Genomic DNA, 27,148 nt, shown 5'->3' on the forward strand with positions numbered 1-27,148 from the left:
TTTATGGACACATTACTCAGGATCAGGAAAATGTTAAATCCTCCTTGGCTTAGTGTTTTATTATAAAGAAATATAATAAAGGAGGTATCTTTAAACAGAAACACACATAAAACAAGGTTATGTACTGATTGACTGGCAAAAATGTTGTGACTTTACTGGGTTAGAGGCTCAAAGGAACCTAACCTTGTATTTCCTCTAGGAGCAATGTCTTACTATTCATTAATTCAGTGTTTGAGGCAACTTCATGGAACATAACTATCGCAAATAAGGAGACACTGTATTTTGATGGGACAGCTAAGTTTTTTGGTAAGTTCCATAAAATTTAAGGCAGCATATAAAGTAACCAATTTAGAATTAGTTTAGAAATAAAATTTGTATAAAATATACTACCATATGAAACACTGGTTATATCAAAATTCAATTTTATTACCTGAAGAAGTGCTTCGACTAGGTTCTCCACGCTTTAACTGATCAATCCTAGATTTCCTCTCTCCTGTGATTTCCAGGCTTTTGGTTTTTTCTCTGTCTCTTGAGCTACTATGCAGCACTCTCTTTCGACCACTTTGGTCATCTCCACTTCGATGGGCAGAGTCATTGGATGGGGAACGGAGACGACCAGATGTATGACTACGATTACTCCGATTGCTCCCGAGGCTGCTACTCCTCTTTTGATCCACTGGCTTGCGATGTGGTGCATCTTCTATAGTAACATGAGGTGCCTCTATTTTCTCCACTCGTGCTCTGTGACACTTTCTATGCAATTCTTCATTGGTAAAAGTAGCGGAAACGGTTGAGGCGGAAATGGTGGCGGCAGATGCGGTAAAGGTGGTGGCAGCAGTAGTACTATGAGTAGAGGCAAAAGTAGCAGTGGCAGTAGCCACAGGAGGAGGAGGAGGAAGAAGAGAGGACAGAGGAGGAGGAGTCCTCGTAGGAGTAGCAGCGTTGGCAGTGTGCTCTGGTTCTGTGGCCTCTGTGCGGTCAGGCACATCCTCATCAGACCAGTCACTGAATGCTGTATCCTCTTTTTTCTGAGGATCTTCTATAGTGCTGTCCTTATCACGGGAAATTTCAACCAATTCCTCTTTAGTTATTATAGGCGGAGTCCGTGGGCCTTTCTTCTTTTTACTTTGCTGAGCTGCCTCTTCATCAGAAATATCAGAATCACCTTTCGATCTTTTACGCTTTTTTTCAACACTTTTCTTCTTCTGTCCTTTTTTGGGTGAAAACACTTGACCATCTTCAGATACTGCCTCTGCATGACCCCTCTCTATTCCAACATCATCCTCTTTCTTTTTCTTAATTGGCTTCTTTTGAATTTTTGCTTTTTTCTTGTTTTCTTCATGAGCTCGATCAGATATATCTCGATCTTCACACTGGTGGTGTCCTAGAATGTCTTGTGTGCGTGATCTTGAGCTTTCCATGATTTCTATCAGTTCTCTCTGCTTATCTACAGAAGAAATTTTCTCTTTGAGTTCTTGCTCTTCATAACGCCGTGAACTCTCTTTTCTTTCCGGTTTACGATCCTCCTCTTTCCAGCGACCCTGCCTGTCTTCTGTAAGGTGCGAGGGGCTGAGAGAACGAGATTCTTGAGGTCGAACAACTTGGCTCAAGAGTCTGTGTTTCTCATCTATACAAAAAGATAAAACTAATCATGCCTTCACCAAGTTAACAAACATTGCACAATATATATAAATAGCAATAAGCCAATCTCATTTTTCATTTTTTAAGTGGCAGTAATTATAAATGCACCAATTTTAGTAAAAATTAAAAAAATACAGCTTTACACAAATAGTAGGAAATGACAGTGTCATTATGATAAAATGATTCTGTGTATTTCTAACACAGATACTTGAGTGACATAAGATATTCAAAGGCAGCAGAGCAAGATTAAACATTTTCATTCATAAGTTTGTACTAAGATCAAAGAAATGTCTCATGGTTACAAAGGAATCCGAATATAGAAACACAGAAAATAAACTGTGCTTACTCTTATCATCTCCACTGTTGTAGGCATCACTATCAGGAGAATGTTCACGTCGGCGCTTAGGTGACTGACGAGGGCTAGGACTCCCTTCATTTCTATAGCGCTTCCTAAAAATTGGACAAATAAATGCAGTTTAAAAAACTCTAGGTGCAAAAAAGAGATTTCTTTCTACATTTTTTTTTTTTATTAACTTTTATTAAGCTTCAAGTGAATGTTTACAAATCCAATCAGTCTGTCACATATAAGTTTACATACATCTCACTCCCTACTCCCTCTTTCTACATTTTTTACTAGTATTTCTTTTCTATAACTAGAACACATAATTGCAGGATAGCAATATTGTCAGAGCTATACCATGCAAAAGGTATTCAGTTCTTTACCAAATTCCTCACTTCATTTGCAAAAGACAATAATACGTGGCAACATTTTTTCTTTTCCTCATTATACACGTAGAATCACTTCAAGTGAAAACTGCCAGGTTTAAATATTCGAAGATGGTGACATGCAACAGAGGAGTAAATATATTAATGTACCCTCTAATATAAACATTTGTCAATTTTAATATTTTAATGATCTAAAAATGCCTTATGCTGGGAAACAGAATGGGAAAAACCAGTATGGCTGTGTTGTCAGACAGGCATGTGCTCAACTTTAGCCATGCAACCTTAGGTAAGTTCCTTGAGCAAACTCAACTGTAGCATTCTCATCTGAAAATGAGGGAAAAACTGCAATGAGGAATAAATCAATTACGTCAGAAACCAGGTGCCAGGCACGCTGTGGGCACACTATAAAACTTAGTTTCCTTTTTCCTTCTTTGAACTAAATCACTTGCTTGATGACAAATTAATTCATATTTTCATTTTACTTCTTGTTCCTTAGTTAAATTTTAAATCAGTAGCGATTTATTGTATCTCTTGGGTACTTAAATTATTTTATTGCTTTCCCACTTCTTCTCTTACATTGTGACCACCTGACCACCTTTTTTTTTTTTCTACTAACATCGTTTGTTTATAAACACTACGGTAAAAGGTTGAGAAACACACTGCAGCACATGCATCTCCTTGACAGTGCCTTTATATAGACGAGGAACTCTGTGAAGGAGGCCCTGGATGCAGTAAGACAACTCAGAGGCTCAAGTGTGTACAGCTGGGTATCCAGCCATACAGTGGTTGCAGAGACTCCTTTAAATCTAAGCCATATGACTGCTTCCGGTGGCCTGGTGGTGATGACTCCATACTGACAAGTATGCAAAACTCAGGAAGCATTATCAGGAATGGCATAGGTAGTATCTCTTGGTGACTAATCAACTCCATTAACTAGTTATAAAGGGGCTGTGATGGGATACAAGTTTGTTGATTCTATCACTTTTACATTGAACCCCTATTGGGAAAAATGTCTGTGGCAGTTGAATAAGCCAATGTGCTACCAAAAATGGCACCGTAAATGAGAATGATTAATTACATCCCTTGGATACAGAATAGTAGAATGGAAAAATTATCTTTTTTAGACAACTCAAGTCTTTAAACACCATACATGTAAAATAAAATTGAAATACAGGAAAACGTACAGAGAAAATGAAAAAAGAATTAACAGAAAATTAAGAGAAGCGCTGTAAAGCACTAAATGAAACTTTTTTCAATGTCTGATTACAATATAACTTTTATAAAAACAAATTCGTAATCATTCTCACTTTGATTTTCTCTCATCATGCCCATCTCTTGGATTCCTTTCTTCTCGGATATCTTCTCGCTTTTCTCTGCGGTCCTCTCGTCCTTTGTCTTTGTCTTCCCATTCTCTTTGACGTTCTCGTTCTTTATCCCTTTCTCTTGCTCTTTCTCGTTCCCGTTCTCGTTCTCTTTCCCTCTCTCGTTCTCTCTCTCTCTCCCTCTCCCTTTCTTCTCTCTCTCGCTCCCGTTCTTTTTCCCTATCTCGCTCCCTCTCTCTTTCTCTCTCCCGTTCGTGGTCACGGTCTCTGTCTCTTTCACGGTCTCTTTCTTTTTCTCTCTCTCTCTCCCTTTCCCTAGCACGCTCTCTTTCTAATTCTCTTTCTTTCTCTCGTTCCCGCTCCCGTTCACGTTCCCTCTCTCTCTCCCGCTCCCTGTCTCGTTCTCGTTCCCGATCTCTCTCTCTAGCCCTTTCATCTCTTCTTTCGTCCACTCTGTCTACTCTTCGTTCCTCTCTTCTTTCATCACGCTCAAGCTCGTCATTCCTCCCCTGATGTCGAATTGGTGAGCTTGGTCTTTGATCTACAATGAAAATCAAGTTTTGTCAGTGATTAATTTGACAGATAGCCTGTTGGTAAGACAGCATAGCAAATCTTAAATTTTGTCTGTGTATAGGGTCACACTGGCAATGAATTATAAACTAGACACTATGTTTACTTTTAATTATCCAAGCAACAATCACTCCTAAACCTTCAAAATATTTTTTCTTAAAGATAATTTTTATTTGTCCTCTAACGACCATATTTTCTGCTCCCCATCAACCCCCCTCCATCTTCCCCTGATCCACCTCTGATCTTTCTCTTCATGGTCCCTACCCTTCCTCCAGCCCACTGCTCCAACCCCACTTTCTGCCATCTCTACCCTTCACCTCTGATCTTCTCTGTCCCCCCAGCAGGACCTGAGAACACTGGTGGCAAAGGATAGGGGCAGCAGGAGGTGTAGAACATAGGAGCTGAAGGAAAAAAAAAATTTCCCTCGTAAGTCACACCTCTAATTTCAGGGCAAAATATACACACATCAAAATGAAGCTATTACGTGAGGAAAATATAGCAGAACAAAACATCTGTCAATATATGTTGCTGCAATATCAATTTCTTACCACAAACTAGAATATTAAGGGTGCTGGTGCTTAACAATCTTGAAATTAGCAAATATAAAAAGTGACTATCTTAGTGATATATATTTATAATAACTAACTTCTAATAAATTAAGTTTTACTTAATTATACAACTGATCACTCAGATGAAGAGCAATTTTCTTAAAATGTTAACGGATAATCTCATCACATTTTATATTTTTTCCAATCAGTGCATGGATCATACAAAAACACAACTTTTCTTTACATCATATTTAGTTTTTTCTCTTCATCTTTTTTTTTTCTTTAAATATTTGAGAAATGAATGCATGATGCCCAAATACCCAAATGAACAGGAAAGTAGTCTGGGATCAAAAAATGTGTAAGAGGATGATACGAGTTTTTCCACAGATGGCCATTTTTCAGTTATTCATTGTAATAGGATCTGGCTACTGCGGTCTATTTTCATACTTCATGCCTGTTCATTAGTCAATAAAGGCTACAACAGACCAAGAGGCTTGTATTTTAAGTGCAGCATCTGGTATCAATTTATTAAGCAGAATAATTTTAGAATATTTCAAGGGAAGGATGCAATACAGGAATTTCAATGTCTTTTCTTACCACTGATGAAAAAGACAAGAATTATCCATCTTTTACTCTTTAGACAGTTATAGGTCCAAAGCACAAAAGTTTACAGAGTTTTAAAGCTAAAATGAAATGAAACCCTGTCCAACTTCCCTCCTTTCTCCAGAAGTTAACGTGCCAAAGTCATAGAGATGGCAGAAGCGTTGGGATATCAGGAGTAGAAGTCAGTTCTCTTACATCCTTTTACTTTTGTTGGAACCAACTTAAATTTAGAACAGTTCTAATATACCACATTTTGGATTCCCAGAATGCTATATACCCACTTCTTATACGGTCTGAACTCCTGATTTGGGGACCATCCCAATGTCACAAAAACTACAAAATAACCTGAAAGAAATGCAACTTACAGCAATTCACACTTGGAGTTTCTGATTGTAACAATGTAAGGGCATAGACTACTTTATGCAGGCACTCTTTTTGGCAGATAAAAACTTTATTCTTTCAACTAAATGACAATGATCAAAGGATAATGTAAAGAATACAAGAACACCACATTAATATGTCTACATCATCTTCCCTATCTTGCCCCCAAATGTATTTTTCTCTTCATATACAGTAAAACCTGTGAAAGTCAAAACCTGTGTAAGGTGGAAAACTATCAGAGAAGGAAAATGTAAATATTTTCCATTAAAACAAGTGGTAGAAAAGTGGTAAGACTATTCCTTTTAAGAGGTGGAAAATCTGAGAGACCTGGAAAAACAAGGCAGTTCGGCAAGTTCCAGCTCTCACAGTCTCAAAGTTTTTCAAAGAAGCTGGAAATCTCCAACTAATAATTCACATCCAAGTCCCATCAATTCCATCTAAAATATTTCCTTATTGTCTTTCCTCTCCTTATTCCTACAGCTAACACATTAACTCAGACCCTGGTCAGCTCTTCTTAGACTACTACATCACCAACAGCCTAACTGGCTGGTATCCTTGTCTTCAGTCTTTCCACAGGCTCTCTTATACTTCATTTAAATAAAAATTCTATTTCTTCCAGCTGCTTAAAAGTAGTTATCTTGTAGATAGTCAAAAGGTAATTTAAAAATTTTAGCTTGACTTGGCCTGCGGTCTCTCATTGATCTTTTCCTTCAGCTTCTTTCCTTCCCCACCAATATAGCATGTCAACCTCCTAACATAATCCTTCTCCACCAATACAGCATGCCTCTACGCCAATCTCCTGACGTAATTCTTTGCTACTCTGAAGCACAAGCTTCTTTTAGTCCTGTGTGCCTGCATGTGCTGCTTCCTCTCCTGTAAAGTGCTTCCTCCATCATTCCTTCTAGCAAACTCTTATTTATCCTTCAGGTCCCAACTCAGATGTCACCTCTTTAAGAAGTGTTCTTGGATTTCCCCAGAATCGTGTTTGCCTTTGTCTCTTCACAGAACTTTATATAGTAATAGCATTTATCACAGTTCAACTGTCTATCTGTACCCTGATTAGACTGAAAAACTAAAAGGAAGGTTTAATTCCTCACATGGAGAACAAGGTCCTTGGGCACACCCCTACTCTCAACCTCTATCACTCTCCCTGTTGCTCACCACACGCTAGCCGTCTGGGCCTTCAGTTCGTACATCATATTAGGCTATTTCCTATCTCGGGGAAATTGTACTCTTCCCTCTGCATTGAAGGTGTTCACCCTCAATCTCTGCAAAGGTAGCCTCTTCCCTTTCCATTCACATCTCTGCATAAACGTCATCTCCTCGAATTTCTCATAACTACTGTATCTAAAGTCAGTCTCTCAATCTTTAGATCTAACTGGCCCCCTTGTCTGCTTCCTTTATAATACTCATTAACTAGCTTTCGGAGGGGAGGGTGTTCTTTCCTCCCTATTAAGTTCTACAAGGACAGGAATCATTGTATTTCAAGTACCTAGCAAAGTGACCGGCATGAGTGCTTAAGAAATATTTGCAGAATATGTCATTAACCTCTAAAATAAACTTTTATTCAATCATACAACTGATATTTATTGAAGTACTTATAGGAAGTAAAATGGAAAGAGATCTGGCAGTGCAGTCAGAAAATCTGGGTCTAAATTCCACCTCTGGAATTTCTTCATTTTAATACTGGAAAAATCCCTTTCCTTCTCTTAGCCCGAATTGTGAAACACGGGTTCTTGTATCTCACCTACACTCACAGGGATATCGTAAAGATTATGTCAGAGAATATACGTAAAGTACCATTCTCTTGGCACCTAGTAGAAACTCAGTACATGTGTGGCTGAACTAAATATAAGACTGAAACCAAATGTTACTACTGAATTCAGGCATGATGTAAGAAAAACCTGAGCTAGGATATGAAAATAGATAAAAAAGAAAAAAAATGAGATATTTTAAAAAGCACTAACTATCAAGACATGGTGGTAGATTAGAGAAAGGAGGTAAAAACAGGTGAATCAAAGTGCTAGAGAAGAAGTAATTCCAGGTACCAACACATAACATTTAAATCCAGCCTAAACTGTAGGTAAGGAAATCATATACATCTTTTAACCTAAATGCACTAAGTTTACCGTAACAAACTCAACTGAACCAACTCTCCTGCCTCTGATCTCACCTGTGCTCCCAAAAGTACATGGTGGTCTTAAGAGAATTTGTACTCCTTCCATCACTACCCATATTAAGGTACATAATTACCGCCTTCTTAACTCAACTGAACCAACTCTCCTGCCTCTGATCTCACCTATGCTCCCAAAAGTACATGGTGGTCTTAGAGAATTTGTACTCCTTCCATCACTATCCACATTAAGGTACATAATTACCGCTTGATTCAGCCCACAGGGAAGCATCAATATTTCATCCCCCGGTCCATCAAGTTTCAAACTGTATTAATCTCAGCACATAGTGAACCTTATTCTAGTAACTAGCCAAGAAGGTCAGGAAAACCTTCACGAGATTTTAAATGTTTAAAGGCCCTAATATGAACAGACAATACAAGTTTACTGAAATAAGTGCTTATAACCCTTCTTAAATGCCTCCTAGTAATTTCAGTTAAAAATTTATTTAAGAGATCATCTACTAAATTAACAGGAAAGTATTAGCTTAAAACATACCAGAATATAAAATTAGCTAAAGTAAATATTATAAATAATATATTTTCTCAGGAAGAAATACGAATAAAGTGTTTCCCCCAATAATCCCCAACCTATCATCATTTACTCTTGCTCCTCTCTGGCAGTCCTTACACAGCTATTTATCACAGTGAATGAGTGAGTAGCCAGGATACTCAGATGAGAAGGTCTAGATATCTCCTGAATCAGAACTGCCTGGGATGGCACTCAAATTTACAGCCTTTCGACTTGAGCTTTTCCACTAAGGTGAAAGACAGCCAGCAGGGCACCCTAGTTCATGCACTCTTGTCAGTAGGTACTGGAAGCTAGCTATTTACATAATCCCTCCTGAGCCACATAAGAGGAAAACGAAGAGGAAGGCTATATATGAGTAAATAGTTTCAGATGTGTTACTAAGCAAAGACCTAAAAAATATTTTACATTAAAAAGTAAGTTAATAACTATTTAAAATCCAATCCCCCCAACTGGTGCTGATCACTATTTAATAACATTTCATTTGACAAACCTCTTTCTCTGTTGTCACGACGATCTCTCTCTCCATGTCTTCTCTCGAATGAAGAATCCCTTGCTTGATCTCTGTTGTCTCTTTCAGGATATCTGTCTCTTTCAGGATAACTACTTCGAGTTTCCCAGCTTTCATGATAGTTGCTACTACTACTGTGACTATCAATTTGAGAGCCTCTTGTGCCTCGACTTCCTAAACAAAGGATATTAACACAAATGTTTAACATGTATACTTTATTCAACAAATTTCACCAGTCACAACCTTCCCCCCAAAACAATATATATGAAAGGTTTTTTCTTTTTTTTTTTGTAAATTATATTCCAAAGTGTGGTAATCACTCACTGTTGAGAAGAATATTAAATGTTGGATCAGAATGCCCAAGTTATCTACTGATTAATTTAGGTAAGCTAAGTCCCAGTTTTCCCCATGTACAAAAAAGTCATATAAAGGGAGCACAAAGCAAAAAGACTCATTTTAGTTAACTCAAAAACAACAAAAGTAAAAACCACTGGCTTATAGGTAATTCACAGAAATAGCAAGAAAATAATGATAAATATGGATATAATTGTTACAAATTTATAGTGAAAACATTCCAATATAGAACCAAGGTACTTGGAATAAGACACTAAGTAATATCTGAAATTTTTCAAAAAAACGTGGGAGATGAATGTTCGTTGCAGCTTTATTCATAATAGTAAAAACTGGAAACATATATCAAAGAAATACCAACCAAAAGAAAGCTGCCAACTGGAAAATATCTTTCAACAGGTGAACTGCTAAACAAACTGGTACATCCATACCATGGAATACTACTCAGCAATAAACAGGAATGAACTATTGAAATATGCAACCACTTGGATGATCCACAAGAAAATTATGCTTAATGAAAAATAGCCAGTCTCAACAGGATACATATAGCATGATTCTACTTAGGTTATATTTCTGAAATAACATAAAAATAGAGGGCATATTAGTGGTTGCCAAGAATCACCGATGTGGGGAGGAGATGAGTATGGCTATAAAAGGGTAACACAAGGGACTCTTGTGGTGATGGTACAGTTGGGTACCTTGATTGCGGCAATGGTAACACAAGGTTACATTTATGATAAAACTGCACAGAGTTATACATGCATGCATGCACGTAAGTGTGAAAACACGTAAGTGTACGTATAACTGGTGAAATCTGAATAAGCTCTATGGATTGTACCAATCTCTATTTCTTGGTTTGGATGCTGCTAAACAATGGGAGAGACTAGGGCAAGAGTGAGTGGGACCTACCTGTACATTCCCTTGTAACCGCCTGTGACTCTATAATTATTATTTTAAGTATAAATTTTATGTGGATTACGGGGAAAGCAAGAGAAGCAGTACTGGGGCTATGATAATGTAGGAATGCCTGGCAAAAACTATGGACGGCACTGCTCTCAACCTCACAGAATTACTACATGGGCTAATGATGAAGAGGCATTCATATCAAATCTAAAGAACACGTCAGAAACCAACCCACCTGAAGCCAGGAAAAAGAAGGCACTTCTCCAAGACTCTCTCTCTCTCTACATATATGCACACACACAACTCACACACAATAAAATTTGAACTCTAAAAGAATTACAGCCTAATTCTAAATACTATGATGGGGTCGCTATGAATTGGAGTCAATTTGATGGCACTGGGTTTTTATAACAGGGTATCTTAACAATTAAAATATCTGCAAAGAATATTTTAGTAATTAAAAATATGAAATAAGAAGTCTAAAACATTTTTAAAGACTACCAAAAAGGCTACATATATCCAGTGAAATTATTCTTCAAGATGAGGGTAAAATTAAAACATTTCCAGACAAACAGAACCAGAGAGAGTTCATATCCACCAGGCCAGCCCTATGAGAAAATAGTAATTGGAGTTCTGTAGATGGAAGGGAAAAGATGTAAGAAAGTAATTCAAAGCTATACATAAAGAGAAACATCCTTAATAAAAGGAAATGCACGGACAAGTATAAGGGCTAGTAATAAGGTATTCATGCTTGATAATTCTAAACCTTTTGTCCTTCATGCTTTTTAATAATAGATAAAAGGGAAGGATAAAATTATGTTACAGGACACATGAAATATAAAGACGTAATTAGCCATAACAACAAAAGGGGAGGGGGAGGAAGAGGAATGGTACAAAGAATTTTTTGTATGTTACTCAAGTTGGTACCAACTTACCTTAAAATGTTAGCAATACAAGCTCTTAAATGTAATATTCATGGTAACCACTGAGGAAATACATAAAAAACATACAGGAATGGAGAAGGGAACCAAAAAGGCTCACTACTATAAACCAACAAACCACAAAAGCAAACAGTACTTAGGACAGAGATAAAGGAGGCTTAAGACATATAAAAAACAAGTAACAAAATGGCAAAAGTAAGTCACTTCTTACCAGTAATTACGGTAATTGTAAATAGACTAAATGCTCCAGTCAGAAGGCAGGGATGGATTAAAAAAATAATAATAAAAAAAAAAAGATCCAACTATATGCAGTTTACAAGAGACACACCTTAAACCCAAGGGCACAAATAGGTTGAGAGTGAAAGAACTGGAAAAAATATTCCAGCAAATAATAACCACAAAAAAGCTGGGATGGCAATCTTAGAATCAGACAAAGTAGCCTTTAAGATAGAATTTGCCAGAAGAGATAAAGATGGACATAATATAGTGAATAAAGGGGTCAATTAATCAATAAGATTTAACAATCATAAATATATATGTACCCAACATCAGGACACCTAAACATATAAGGCAAACACTGATAAAACTGAATGGAGAAACAGACAGTACTAAAATAATAGCTGGAGATTTCAATACGCCATTTTCAAAACTGGACAGAACATCTAGAAAGAAGATCAACAAGAAAACAGAAGACATGAATGACACTATAAACCAACTAGACTTAACAGACATACACAGAACACCCCACCCAAAACCAGCACATTATACATTCTACTTCAGTGCATATGATCATTCTCTAGGATATACCACATTTTAGGTCACAAAACAAGTTGTGATTAATTTAAAAAGAATGAAATCATACAAAATATTTTCTCTGACCACAACAGAGTGAAGCTAGAAATCAACAGAAAAAAAAAAAAAAAACCTAGAAAATACACAAACTCTGGTGGCACAGTGGTTAAGTGCTATGGCTGCTAACCAAAGAGTCAGCAGTTTGAATCCACCAGGTGCTCCTTGGAAACTCTATGGGGCAGCTCTACTCTGTCCTATAGGGTCGCTATGAGTCGGAATCAACTTGACAGCACTGGGTTTGGTTTTTTTTTTTTTTTTGGTTTATGGTACTTAAACACACTATTAAAATATTGATGAGTCAAGGGTGAAATCAAGAGAGATATCACAAATTTCTTAGAGTCAAATGAAAATGAAAGCACAACATATACCAAAACTGTATTCAGAGGAAAACTTATAGCCACAAATGTCTACCAAAAAAAAGAAAATCTCAAATTAACTACCTAATTTGACAACTCCAGAAACTACAAAGAATAAACTAAGTCTAAACCTACCAGAAGAAAGAAAATAACAAAGATCAGAGATAAATAAAACTAACAAAGAAAAGATGGAAATAACCAAAACAAAAAATGAAAGAGTGGACATTACAACTGACCCAATAAAAATAAAGAGAATTATGAAAGAATATTATGAACAACGGTATGGCAACAAATTGGGATAACCTAGATGAAATTCTTAAAAGCACACAACTTATCCAATCTGACTCAAGAGGAAATAAAAGTCTCAACAAACCTATAACAAGTAAACAGATCGAATCAGTGATCAAAAACCTCCCAACAAAAAAAAGTCCAGGACCAGATGGCTTCACTGGGGGATTCTACCAAACATTTAGAGAAGAATTGACACCGATACTGTTTAAACTCTTACAAATGACAGAGAAGGAAGGAATACTCCCTAATTCATCCTATGAAGCCAATATTACCCTGATATCCAAACTAGACAAAGACACCACAAGAGATGAAAACTACGGGATAATTATCTCTTATGAACACAGATGCAAAAATCCTCAACAAAATACTAATGAAAAGAATGCCGGGCTGGTTCAACATTAGAAAGTCTATCAACATAATACACTACATAGATAAAGTAAAGGAATCACCTGATCATCTCTACAAATGCAGAAAGTGTTCAAAAAAATCCAACACCCTTTCTTAATGAACAAATCCTAAAGAAGATTGGATTAGAAGGGAAATTCCTCAATATGATTCAGGGCATATATGAAAAGCCAACAGCCAACGTTATAATTAACGGCCAAAGACTGAAAGCTTTCCTCTTGAAATCAGGAACAAGACAAGGGTAACTTGCTCTCAATACTTCAATTGTTTCTACTCACAGATGTTACGATCCTATATACAGAAAATCCCAAAGAGTCCACAAAAAACTTCTAGAGCTAAAAGGAGAATTTAGCAAAGTTGCAGGGTACAAGGTCAACAAATGTCAGCTGGGTTTCTATATACCAGCAACGAGAAATATGAAAGGGAAATCAGGGAGACGATTCTATTTAAAATAGCATCTAAGACAATAAAATACCTAGGAATAACTCTGAACAGAAATGTGAAGGACTTGTATAACGAAAACTATAAAACACTGCTGAAAGAGATTAAAGAAGACTGAAATAAATGGAAAGATGTTCCATGTTCATGGATTAGAAGATTTAATACTGGTCTGATGTCAATACTACCCAAAGCCATCTACGGATTCAATGCAATCCCAATCAAAATTCTAACAGCTTTCTTTACGGAAATAGAAAAACCAACTCTCAACTTTATATGGAATGACAAGAGGCACCAAATAGCTACAACAATGTTGAAAGAGAAGAACAAAACAGGAGGACTCACACTTCCTGATTTTAAAACATACTATTAAAAAAAAAATCTGTTGCCATCAAGCAGATTCCAACTCACAGCAACCCTATAGGACAGAGCAGGACTGCCCCATAGGGTTTCCAAGGAGCAGCTGGTAGATTCAAACTGCTGACCTTTTGGTTAGCAACCAAGCTTTTAACTACTGTGCCACCAGGGCCTCAAACATACTATACAGCTACAGTCATCAAAACAGCCTGGTACTGGTATAACAATAGACACAGGGACCAATGAAACAGAATTGAGAGTCCAGGAAAAAAAAAAAAAAAAAAAAAACCGCCACACACCTATGGTCAACTGATTTTTGACAAGGGTGCTTAGTCCATTCGATGGGGGAAAGAAGAGTCTCTTTAATAAATGGTGCTGGGAAAACTGGATTTCCATATGCACGAAAAAAATGAAACAGGATCTATGCCTCACAAAAACAAATTGAAAATGGATTAAGGACCTAAATATGTAAACTAAAACCATAAAATTTTTAGAAGAACAAGCAGGGACAACACTGTCAGGCCTAGGTTTCAACAATGGATTATCTAACATAATAACAAAAACAGAAACAGCAAAAAACAAACTAAATAAATGGGACCTCATAAAAACTAACTTTTTTTTCAACAAAATATTTTACCAAAAAAGTGAAAAGACAAGCGGCTGACTGGGAGACTGTCTGCGGAAACCACATATCCGACAAAACCCCAATAACCAAGATATATATAAAACTTTGACAACAACAAAATGACAAATAACCCAATCATAAAATGGGCAAAGTACTTGAAAAGACATTTTACCAAAGAGGACATTCATATGGCCACCAACCAAATGGAAAAAAGTTCAGCGTCATTAGCTATCAGAGAGATGCAAATCAAACCACAATGAGATATCATTTCACTCCCACTGGGATGGCTAATCCACTTGATGGCACTGGGTTTACTGGGAGAATGGCTAAGAGTTTAAAAAAATAAAAAATGTTGGCTAGGATGTGGGGAAATTGGAACTCTTATCCATTGCTGGTGGGAATGCAAAATGGTACAGCCATGTGGAAAACAGTATGATGGTTCCTCAAAAAACTAAAAAGAGAACTACAATTTGACCCAGCAATTCCACTCATAGGTATATATCCAAAAGACTTGAAAGCAGAGACTCAAAAAGACACACGTATACCAATGTTCATTACAACACTATTCATGATACCTAAGAGATGAAACAACCTCAAGGTCCATCAACAGATGAATGGATAAATAAAATGTGGTACGTACATACTATGGGATATTACTCAGCCAGTAGGAAAAATGAAGTCTTGATACATGCTACAGTACAGACAGAGCTTGAAGTCACTATGCTGAGTGAAATAAGCCAATTACAAGAGGACAAATATCGTGTGACCTCACTTACATGAAAAGGCAAATGTATAGAGGTCGAAGTTTATTAATGCTTATCAGGGGTCCAGGGGGAAGGAAAAAGGGGGTTAACAGTGATGAAAAAATTGCACTGATTAAGGGTAGGGTTACACGGCCCATTATTTTAATTGCTGTCAATAAGTTGTACACCTGTAAAAAGCTGCGTTGGCAAAGCTGTGTGATAGACATATTTACAACAATGACCAAAAAAACCCCAAAACAACACAGTAGCTGCTGAGGCAGCTTATGTACAGCCGAACACTTCATGGCATTTGGTTCCCTGGTTTGGAAGTTTAGGGTCATGGTTTCATAGAATATCCAGTTAATCGGCCTAATAACGTATTCAGTGCTTCTGTTCTGCCTCCTAGTTTGCTGCGCAGTGCCAGGGGTCTTAAACGCTTGTAATCGGCCATCAAAGGCACAACGACCAGTCTCTATTCAAGTGGAGCAACAGAGGAAGAAGAGTCAGGAACAGGATGATGATGGGGAATGTGTGGCCTTAAACAACTAACTGCCTCTTTTGTCTAGGAGACTATTGAACATTTTGATCAAAGAATCCTGAACAAAAGGGGGAAAATATAGAACAGAATTTCCAATTCTCATTGACTCTATACTTTCTAGAGCCATGGAGGGTGGATGAATCCCTGAAACTACTGCTCTGAGATAGTCTTTAAACCTTAAACCAAATATATCCCCTGAAGTCATCTTAAAACCAAACAACGTTTTAGCTTACCTAGTAAAAAAGGTCTGCTTTGAGCATTATACTCTTTTAAGAACTATCTATATGGGACCAAACTGATAATATCAACTCCAAAGATTAAACAGGAAACTTGGGAGGCAGTTAGTTTATGTTAATGAGGGAAGAACAACTCAGAAAAGGAGGGTGAGAATGGTTGCACAACTCAAAGAATGTAACTGATGTTATCTGAATCGTATGTGTAGAAACTGTTTAATTGCTGTATGTTTTGTTGCATGTATCCTCAACAAAAAATCAAAATAAAATTTAGGGAAAACAAGGCTACATATAATATCTAGGAATGAATATGTTAAACATCACGTTAGATGTAGCTAAGAGAAAATTAGTAAATCTGAGGAAACTACCCAGGAAGCAGAACAGAGAGATGAAGAGATAAAAAATTCAAAAGGAGAGTTAAGTATCAAGAATGACACTATGAGAAGATTCAACGTATGTCTAATAACTATACGCTGTCTAAAGTCACATTTAAAACAAAAGAATACAGAAAGGCTGGAAGGGGTGACCAAAGATACATAAAAGCAAATACTTAATAGTGAAATGCCAGGACAATCATTTAAAATCTCAATCATGACAAAGGAGCCCATTATCTTGCTCATATTCAATAGTGTCCTGAAGGTACTGCTTAGCTAAAAAAGAAGCAGATTACTAAAATTAAGTATATAATAATCAGAAAGGAAGAGACAAATACGTCTCTTCCCAGACATGTGTTTTAAAAGAATCTACCAACTATTACAGCTATTAAGAAAACACAGCAACCTCACTTAAAAATGTAAGATTAATATACAAATATCAATTACCATTGCCATGTATCACCAACAAGCCTTAGAAAATGTAAAACCTTAAAAAAAAATTAGTGGCACACACACAGTTATTAACTAAAGCACTGTTCAAAAGAGAAAAAGATTAGAAAACCTAGATATCCATCTGTGCAACACTTGTTAACTTTGCTGTATATCCTACCACGAACACCATGAATCAAAAGGAGGAGGAAGCTGTTTACCAAGTTTACTGATCTGAAACATCTCTAACATATTTTGTAAAATGAAAACAGCAGGGTATAGAACACTATGTAACTTTTCCTAATAAAATTAAAAAAAAGATTTTTTTTATATAATCAGAGGGGAAAACAATTGGATATACATATTTGTATGGAATATTACTGGAAGTCTATATTCAAAACTGGCAAAAACGGGTATCTCTGGAAAGAGGAAACCAGGGAAGGGGCAAAAGGGAAGTTTTTCAGTGTGTATCTTTTTGCACCTTTGAAATTCTGAACCATTAGAATACATTATTCAAATAAATAAAGAGAAATTTTTAAAGTATCATTTACAAAAACCGAAACCAAACCCAGTGCCGTTGAGTTGATTCCGACTCATAGCAACCCCATAGGACAGACTAGAACTGCCCCATAGAGTTTCCAAGGAGCGCCTGGCGGATTCGAACTGCAGACCCTTTGGTTAGCAGCCGTAGCACTTAACCACTATGCCACCAGGGTTTCCATCATTTACAAAGGCAATAAAAATACAAGAAACAATACTCAGAAACAAAATACATACAAAACTTTAATGGAAAAAGCCACAGTATTTCAGAGCATAGAAAAGGATGGAATACTCCCAAACTCATTCTATGAAGCCAGCATAACCCTGATACCAAAGCTCAGTAAAGACACCACAAAAAAAGAAAATTACACACCAATATCCCTCACGAACTTAGACATAAAAATCCTCAACAAAATTCTGGCCAAGGGAATTCGACAACATATCAAAAAAATAATTCACCATAACCAAGTGGGATTCATACCAGGTATGCAGGGATGGTTTAACATTAGAAAAGCAATTGATGTAATCCATCACGTAAGTAAAACAAAGGACAAGAACCACATGATCTTATCAATTGATGCAGAAAAGGCCTTTGACAAAGTCCAACATCCACTCATGATAAAAACTTTCAGCAAAATAGTAATAAGTGGGAAATTCTTCAACATAATAAAGGGCATTTATACAAATCCAACAGCCAACATCATCCTAAATGGAGAGAGCCTGAATGCATTCCCCTTGAGAACCAGGACCAAACAAGGATGCCCTTTATCACCACTCTTATTTAACACTGTACTGGAGGCCCCAGCCAGAGCAATTAGGCTAGAATAAGAAATAAAGGTCATCTAAATTGGTAAGGAAGAAGTAAAAGTATCTCTATTTGCTGATGATATGATCTTATACACGGAATACCCTAAAGAATCCATAAGAAAACTGCTGGAACTAAAAGAAGAGTTCAGCAAAGTATCAGGGTACAAGATAAACGTACAAAAATCAGCTGGATTTCTTTACACTAACAAAGAGAACGTCGAAGATGAAATCACCAAATCAATAGCATTAACAGTAGTCCCAAGAAGATAAAATACTTATGAATAAATCTTACCAGGGACGTAAAAGACCTATACAAGGAAAACGGCAAGACCTTGCTCATGGATAGGAAGACTCAACATTGTAAAAATGTGTTTTCTACCCAAAGCTATCTATGGACACAACACAATCCTGATCCAAACTCCAATGGCATTTTTTGAGATGAAGAAACAAATCACCAACTTCATATGCAAAGGGAAGAGGCCCCGGGGAAGTAAAGCATTACTGAAAAAGAAGAACAAAGTGGGAGGCCTCACACTACCTTATTTTAGAACCTATTATACCACCACAGCAGTCAAAACAGCCTGCTACTGGTATAATAACAGATACATAGACCAATGGAACAGGATTGAGAATTCAAACATAAATTCATCCACCTATGAGTAACTGATATTTGACAAAGGCCCAAAGTCCATTAAATGGCGAAAAGATAGTCTCCTTAACAAATGGTGCTGGCATAACTGAATATCCATCGGTAAAAAAAATGAAACAGGGCCCATACCTCACATCATGCACAAAAACTAACTTAAAATGGATCAAACGCCTAAATATAACACCTAAAATGATAAAGATTATGGAAGAAAAAATAGGAACAATGCTAGGAGCCCTAATACATAGCATAAACAGTATACAAAACATTACTAACAATGCACAAACACCAGAAGAGAAACTAGATAACTGGGAGCTCCTAAAAACCAAACACCTATTCTCATCCAAACACTTCACCAAAAGAGTAAAAAGACAACCTATAGATTGGGAAAGAAACTGGGGGTATGACAAATCTGATCAGTGTCTAATCTCTAAAATCTGCAAAACCTAAGACACTGTAAAACCTCAACAACAAAAAGACAAATAACCCAATTAAAAAATAGGCAAAGAATATGAACACACACTTCACCAAAGAAGAATTCAAGAGACTAACAGATACATAAGGAAATGCTCACGATCATTAGCCATTAGAGAAATGCAAATCAAAACTACAATGAGATACCATCTCACCCAAACAAGACTGGCATTAATCAAAAACACACACACACAAAAATATGTTGGAGAGGTTGCGGAGAGACTGGAACACTTATATACTCCAGGTGGAAATGTAAAATGGTACAACCACTTTGGAAATTGATTTGGTGCTTCAAACTACCATATGATCTAAGCAATCGTTGGAATATATCCTAGAGAAATAGGAGCCCTCACACAAATAGATATGCACACCCATGTTCATTTCTCACTGTTTACAATAGTAAAAAGATGGAAACAACCAAGGTGCCCACCAACAGATGAATGGATAAACAAACTATGGTACAGTCACACAATAGAATATTATGCAACAATAAAAAATGAGTGAATCCATGAAACATAAGATGGAGGAATCTGGAAGGTATTATGCGAGTGAAATTAGTCAATTGCAAAAGGACAAATATTGTATGAGACCACTATTGTAAGAACTCAAGAAAAGGTTTAAACACAGAAGAAAACATTCTTTGACGGTTACTAGGGTGGGGAGGGAGGGAGAGGGGTATTCACTACCTAGATAGTAGGCAAGAATTATTTTAGGTGATGGGAAGGACAACACACAATACAGGGCAAGTCAGCACAACTGGACTAAACCAAAAGCTAAGAAGTTTCCTGAACACAACCAAACACTTCAAGGGACAGAGCAGCTGGGGTGGGGGTCTGAGGACCATGGTTTCAGAGGACATCTAGGTCAACTGGGATAGCAAAGTATATAAAGACAGTGTTCTGCATCCCACTTTGGTGAGTGGCGTCTGGGGTCTTAAAAGCTAGCAAGTGGCCACCTAAGACGCATCAATTGGTCTCAACCCGCCTGGAGCAAAGGAGAATGAAGAGCACCAAAGATACAAGAAAAGTATGAGCCCAAGAAACAGAAAGGGCCACATAAACCAGAGACTCCATCAGCCTGAGACCAGAAGAACTAGATAGTGCCTGGCTACCACCAATGACTGCCCTGACAGGGAACACAACAGAGAATCCTTGATGGAGCAGGAGAAAAGTGGGATGCAGAACTCAAATTCTAGTAAAAAGACCAGACTTAATGGTCTGACTGAGACTGCAGGGATCCCAGAGGTCATAGCCCCCAGACTCTCTGTTAGCCCAAAACTGAAGCCATTCCCAAAGCCAACTCTTCAGACAAAGATTAGACTGGACTATAAGACATATAATGATACTGGTGAGGAGTGTCCTTCTTAGCTCAAGTAGACACATGAGACTATGTGGCCAGCTCCCATCTGGAGGTGAGATGAGAAGGCAGAAGGGGAAAGGAGCTGGCTGAATGGACACGGGAAATACAGGGTGGAGAGAAGGAGTGTGTTGTTACATTGTAGGGATAGCAACTAGGGTCACATGATAATGTGCGTATTGTTTTTTGTATGGGAAACTAACTTGAAATATAAACTATCACTTGAAGCACAAGAAAAAAAAGTCATAAATCAATAAATTTAGGGCATTCGAAATAAAAACTGAAGCCTCACCCCCCATGAAATTTCTAAAATCTATATGAAAAAGTGAGGGGTTGAGAAAAGCCAAGGCAACTATGAAGGAGAAGGTGAGGCACCCTCGACACTTAATGTGAAGCTGTAATACTGACCAGGGATAAACCAAAGACCAACAAAAAGACTAAGAGGATCCAGAATTCTGCAGCAGTGTGCGTGTGTTGTGTGTCAGTGTGTGTGCACGCATGCGTGCACTTATGCACGTGGGGGTGGGGGTGTCAAAATTAATTAAGCCCCAGCAGTTTGGAGACAGTCATAAATACATTTCAAGTAGGCTGTCATTGGGGTAGCAAATGCTTTTTACAGGATAAGAAAAATGGCTCAAGATCCCGATAATGTAATGGTTTGAGGCGAGTACAGACACTGAAGAAAACACAAATCGGTCATTTCTGATGCCATCATTTTTGAAAGCCCACCATTTCAATCCCACTTTGCTTTAGTGGTAGGCATGACTGGATATAATACTAGGGGGTCTAAGCCGGGCCCCATTTAGTTTCTGCTGTTTTATTGAGCTAATAATTCCTATTCGGAATGTACAACAAAGATCACAAATTCAATTAATTGAAAACTACTTTGATGAAATGACAATGAATGTAAGAAATAATATATTTAGAAAAGAAATCTTAGGAAATTTATGAATAATTGCTATTAAACACATTAACACAGCAGTTCACTGAAGTGACAGAAACCTTACCCTTTTCAGGCAACTCTGGACCTCTCCCCCTACTTCTGCCCATCCGGTCATTCCTAATTTCACTTCGAGACTCACTTCTGGAATCGTTCCTCATTTCAGTACGAGAACTTTCTTCTCTCAAATGGTTTCTGCCGTAACTCCGAGATTCTTCCTGATATGTTTCCTCCTTTCGATGGGTGTCTCGGCTCTCACGGTCCCTGTAGTCATGTGCATCTCGAGTGGAACGAGAATCTCTGGGGTCACGGCTGTCCTTGCTATCACGGCTGTAATCCCTCATGTCCCTGGAGTCCCGCATATCTCTGGAGTCTCTTAGTTCCCTTCGGTCTCTAGCATCTCTGGTATCTCTCCGATCCCGACCATCTCGAGGCTCTCTGTCATCTCTGTGGTCTCTAGAAGAGCTCTGATCCTGTTCATACTCTCGTTCTTCTCTCGTGTCCTTTTCTCTATCCCTTTTGCCTCTAGTCTCTGTAATGCAATTTTGGAAATCAGCTGTTAACTCCTTTTACAAAGTTTCAGGGAAGTAGACAATGTACTTAATGCACAGGTTTTAAAATACAGGCAAATAAGAAACTTAAAACTATCTATAAGCCGAAATCCCAAGGATAATTTTATTAACATGTGGAGAATTATGTTCTTGATTGGATTTGAACACAATTTTCCCTGCTGCCCTCTTACCCACACTTATAGATCCTAAACAATCAAAACAAGGAAGTTGAGTTCATTAAAGGTTTACTTTTTAAGGACCACTTTTAGCCTCAGAGGGTCAAAATAACTTTAATCACTTCTACCAAGTATTCAGACTAGACTAGAGCACAAATCATCACCTCAGAAGGACTCGAGTATCTGACAGTAGCCCACAGTTAAGCATCTGAGAATAGCCTACAATTAGGAAGCTATCTGGCAGAGAGATACTGCTTCACCCTCCCTTTTCCTGAGCTGTTCCTGTGTATACCAGTCTCCAATGCTTTCCTACACACAGTATTTCCTAACATTTCAGAGAAACACAGGAAATAATTTTTTAAAAGTTGAAACGAACCTCACTCATTAGCTAATCCAACCCTGTCATTTTACAAATGAAGAAATAGAGACCCAAAGTTTAAACGGTTTCGTCAACCCCATAAAAAAAGGAAAAAAAAAAACAAAAAACCCTTTGCCACTGAGTGGATGCTGACTCACTGCAACCCTGTAGGACAAAGCAGGACTGCTTCATAGGGATTCTGAGGGTGTAAATCTTCACAAAAGCAGACTGCCGTATCTTTCTCCCGTGGAGCAGCTGGTGATTTGGAACTGACCTTTCTGTTAGCAGAGTGCTTAAGTCAACCCCATACCTCATAGGAATTTGCAAGGATGAGAAATTACTCTTCAGATGTGCCTAAAATAGGCATAACTTGATACAGCATAAATCTTATTTGAATTAACAAAAGAACCTCAAAGAACAAATTCTGCCCTTTTTATCAGACTCTGGTAGCTCTTACATCCTCTAATCACCCCAAGATCTGAGGCTGTTTTAGCGACTGCAGCAGCCTTGTGCCTACAACACTATAAATTTACCTCTTTGCCCCAGTGGCTAGGTCCACAGACTTTCTCAAGGACCCAAATATGCAGTACCCACAAGGCTGCTAGATAATCACATCCAGTAACCCATGTCCCTCAGCAATTACTGTATCAGTGTGTCCAGACGCACAGACACTGTTTGGGTGTAGAAGCGCCAGACAAAGACCTGGCAGATCCCTGTTCCTTTCTGCACACATCTACGACTCCTACTCCTCCAGCACCAGCTGTGCCTAAAAAATTGGCTTACTTAGTTCCAGATCCTTTTCTCATGATCCCCCCACCTGTCTTTATAAACATGTTCTTTACATGCCTCCCCATCCTTCCACTGAAATTATCCTTATTTCAGAAAATGACATCTACATAGACAGGAATAAACATCTGCCTCATTTCTTGCATGTAAGGTTAAAGAAAAAAACCCTCCTTAAAAAGAACCTGATACATATGATTTGTTATTAAAAGAATTCTTCCTATAACATAAGCCCGTTTTTACCACAAAGCATTCCTACAAGGCTCAACTACATATTGTCTTCCCTTCTATTGTATGTTTAAAAACTATGTTTTGTAATAATAAAGGAAAGAGTTTTCCTTCAGTTAAGTATTCATTAAATGTATACTATATCCCTAGTCAACTGTAGTTGTTAAAATATCTTACTAGAATTAACAGAAAGGTATAAGAGAATTTTCCCATCTTACCAACGCTCCATAAATACTGTTGTGCTGATCTGGCTCCCAAGTCAGGTACACAAGGATTAATTCTATAAAATAGGTGCTCTCTCCCGGTCCCTACCTATGCATCCATCATTTTCTTGAATAAAAGAACTTGATTAATTATTGCTTGCACTGTTGATAGGAAGAGAATAACTATGTTCAACATGTTTCATAGGAGACTACCGTACTGTACTCACAGAGAGGCTTTTAAAATGTATATTAAACAGAAAAGTTACAAGTAAGCATTTCCTGAGTACTTACTATGTTCAAAAACTAACTCAGGAGAAGTTAGGAAAAAGACTTGTTAAGTTAAATAAACAAGGACAAGAAGCTTAGAGAAGAAGTAAGGAAAGAGATGAGAGGTATGAGACTGCTATGGCAGGTAATACGAGTTTCTCAGCTTACCAGAGCGGTATCAAATCCAAATTAACTTAATTCTCAGGGATCTAGAAGGGAGAACTGCTTTGTTTACTTCCTTAATATAAGTCACACCTAGAAATTTGTTTACTTGGTTTACACTAACCTTCTGAAAGTCCTCCCAGTCCTTACCCCTTTATGGAAGAACTTTCAGTGCTTTTAAACTCTGATCCCTGATTTCCTTCTTTTCTTTCTTTTGCTTCCTTCTTTTTTATTGAAATTAACGAAGCAGTTGAGAAGGATGCTCTAAGAATCAGATAACCAAAAGTTTCTAAGAACTTAAGAGTACTCACTAAAACATCTTGACTAAAGAAAGCAACTTACCAAACCAACCAAAATCCGCTGCTGTTGAGTCGACTCCGACTTATAGCAACCCTATATAGCACAGAGTAGAACCGCCCCATAGAGTTTCCAAGGAGTGCCTGGTGGATTTGAACTGCTGACCTTCTGGTTAGTAGCCATAGCTCTTAACCACTACACCACCAGGGTTTCCAAAGAAAGCAACTTAGTATACCTATAAATGCCCACCTGAATATACTTAATAGCTTACACTAACGTGTCATTAGCATTTCCTATCAAGAGCTCTGGTCTTTGCAATAAAGACTTAAAATAGCACACCCCCCCCATCTTTTATTATAATGACAAATCTGAATGTCCAGTTTTTTAATAAGGAAAATATTTTTAAAAAGAACTTTTAAAAAATCAGATGAAGAACAATGCACACCTTCCCTCCTCTCATGACGCCGATCGTGAGACTGTGAAGTTCGCTCATGATCATGCCTCCCTTTCTCTCGCGCTGGAGAACGATGTCTTGGAGGACTCTGCTTTCTCTGAGGGGAAGACAAAGAATGTGAAGGATAAGGAGAAGCAGAGCGTCGTAAAGGTGGAGTGACTGTCCGTGGGTAAGATGGTGAAGGAGTTCTTTTTCGGCGAGGAGAAGGAGAGTGTCTCTGAACAGATGATCCTGATTGTGAGGAAGATGAGTGATGTCTAGAAGATATGGGAGAATGATGCTGACCTGCTGGGGAAGTAGACCTGTCAGGAAAAGCAACAACAACAAAGAATATGGTCAACAGCCTTCATTTCTAGCCCAAGGAAAATCCTGAAATATAAAAAATTGGATGTAAAAAAGTTAAAAGTGTGGATAATAATGCCAGGATAAATTTTAATTCACAATGCTGTAAAATTATTAATAATTTGACATTTACAGATTTCAGTGATTTTTAAGCCAGCCTGAGTAACAGCTCTAGAGGAGATATGCACTGCCTTTCTCCCAAGCCTGGACTCCAATGCACACTACCTTTACCAGGGAACATTTTCCACTGATCAGAGACCATCTCCCCTAACTCAATGTATGGGATTCACTCTAGTCAGAAATCATCTCTAACAGTGTGACGAGAGGCACCTGGAGGGGAAACCCACAAATAGGTAAAGAGAAAACAAACTAATGAGATCTAGGGAGAAAGTGGCAATGAGAATGCTTGAAATTCAAGGCTGTCAGAAAAGCCAAACTTAGTTTATTCTGCCTGTGTTGGCATTTGGGGTGGGGAAAGAGTGACAGGGCGAAGGACAATAAAGTAAAAATTGTCTTTATCTTAAATAACCTGGCTCCACTCTCGGGCAGCACAAAATGAGATCTGGCACATAATTCTTGGCTTACCTAAGGCCTCCTCTAGTCCCTTCAAATTGCCTTCTTTCACTGCTTCTAGAGAAACCACTTATAACCCAAGAAGCACATGTGAATTACTACTAGAGCCTGTCATGTCCTGGGCCCTCGATACGCTGAATATGCATTAGTGAGTGTGTGTGCATGTATAAAAGGGAACAGAATTAATGTTTAAAAAATAACATTCCAGGTATCACATACTCCACTGAATATCAAATTCCTCAAAGCAATTATTTTAGGACTAGATGCTTAGTTTTAAAAAACTCTGAAATTCTAGGCCAGATATTTTGGAATTACTTTCAGTGACTATAATAAATATTTTTTAATATCTACAATGGTGGCAAAATCATTAACCCCAAACCAGGGTTTCTCAGCCTTGGCACTGTTGGAATTTTGAACTGATTAGTTCTTTGTTGTCAAGGGCTGTCCTGTGCATTATGGGATGTTTAGCAGCATCCCTGGTTTCTGCCCACTGGATGCCAACAGCACACTCCCTGAAAGTTGTAACAATAAAAATTACTCCAAACACTGTCAAATGTCTCCTGGGAAGCAAAACTGTCCCCTGGTTGTGAATCACTGCTCTAAACTATATTGTTTATAAATGATGCCTTAGTAAATATCTTACCAAAAAAAGGGTCAAATCTATAAAATATCTGTGACTAAGTCAGGAAAGTGATCTAATATATCTAAAAGATTTTTTGCAGAACATACATTTAAGCAAATAAGCAAAAACATCTTTTGGATAATGCTGTTGTTCTTGTTAAGTGTCGATGAGTCAATTTTTGACTCAGAGAGACCCAATGTGACAGAGCAGAACTGCACCATAGGGTTTTTGTAATCTTCATGGTTTCTCCTGCAGAGGTGGTGGGTGGGTTTGAACCATCAACTTTCGGTTAGCACCCAAGCACTTAACCGTTGGGCCACTAGGGCTCTTTTTTGGACAATAGTTGACTTAAAAAGTCAGCTAACCAGAATACTACATTTGTCTGAACATCTAGTTATCTATGATTCTTCTGAAACTTTATGCTTTTAATAAAAAATTTTTATTACTTTGTCATATTAAAATATTTACACAACCAAGACAATATAACTTAACTGATTGTAAACAGAAATTTATTTACTTACACATACAAGTG

The 27,148-nt window shown here is 37.7% G+C and overlaps 1 protein-coding gene across 3 annotated transcripts in view; it reads right to left on the reverse strand.

Moving 5' to 3' along the window:
* Positions 1–27,148, reverse strand: part of ZC3H13 (zinc finger CCCH-type containing 13) — a 137,320-nt gene that overhangs the window by 41,752 nt on the left and 68,420 nt on the right. For all 3 annotated transcript variants that reach the window (XM_023551294.2, XM_023551293.2, XM_023551292.2), the window contains 7 exons: positions 25,071–25,381; positions 21,668–22,132; positions 8,984–9,175; positions 4,577–4,660; positions 3,675–4,230; positions 1,988–2,091; positions 431–1,627 (listed from right to left, as the gene is read on the reverse strand). In XM_023551294.2, the coding sequence (XP_023407062.1) occupies positions 431–1,627; positions 1,988–2,091; positions 3,675–4,230; positions 4,577–4,660; positions 8,984–9,175; positions 21,668–22,132; positions 25,071–25,381 (2,909 nt within the window). The remainder of the gene's footprint in view (positions 1–430; positions 1,628–1,987; positions 2,092–3,674; positions 4,231–4,576; positions 4,661–8,983; positions 9,176–21,667; positions 22,133–25,070; positions 25,382–27,148) is intronic.

Source organism: Loxodonta africana, chromosome 17, assembly GCF_030014295.1.
Source record: "Loxodonta africana isolate mLoxAfr1 chromosome 17, mLoxAfr1.hap2, whole genome shotgun sequence".
Lineage (NCBI taxonomy): Eukaryota > Metazoa > Chordata > Mammalia > Proboscidea > Elephantidae > Loxodonta > Loxodonta africana.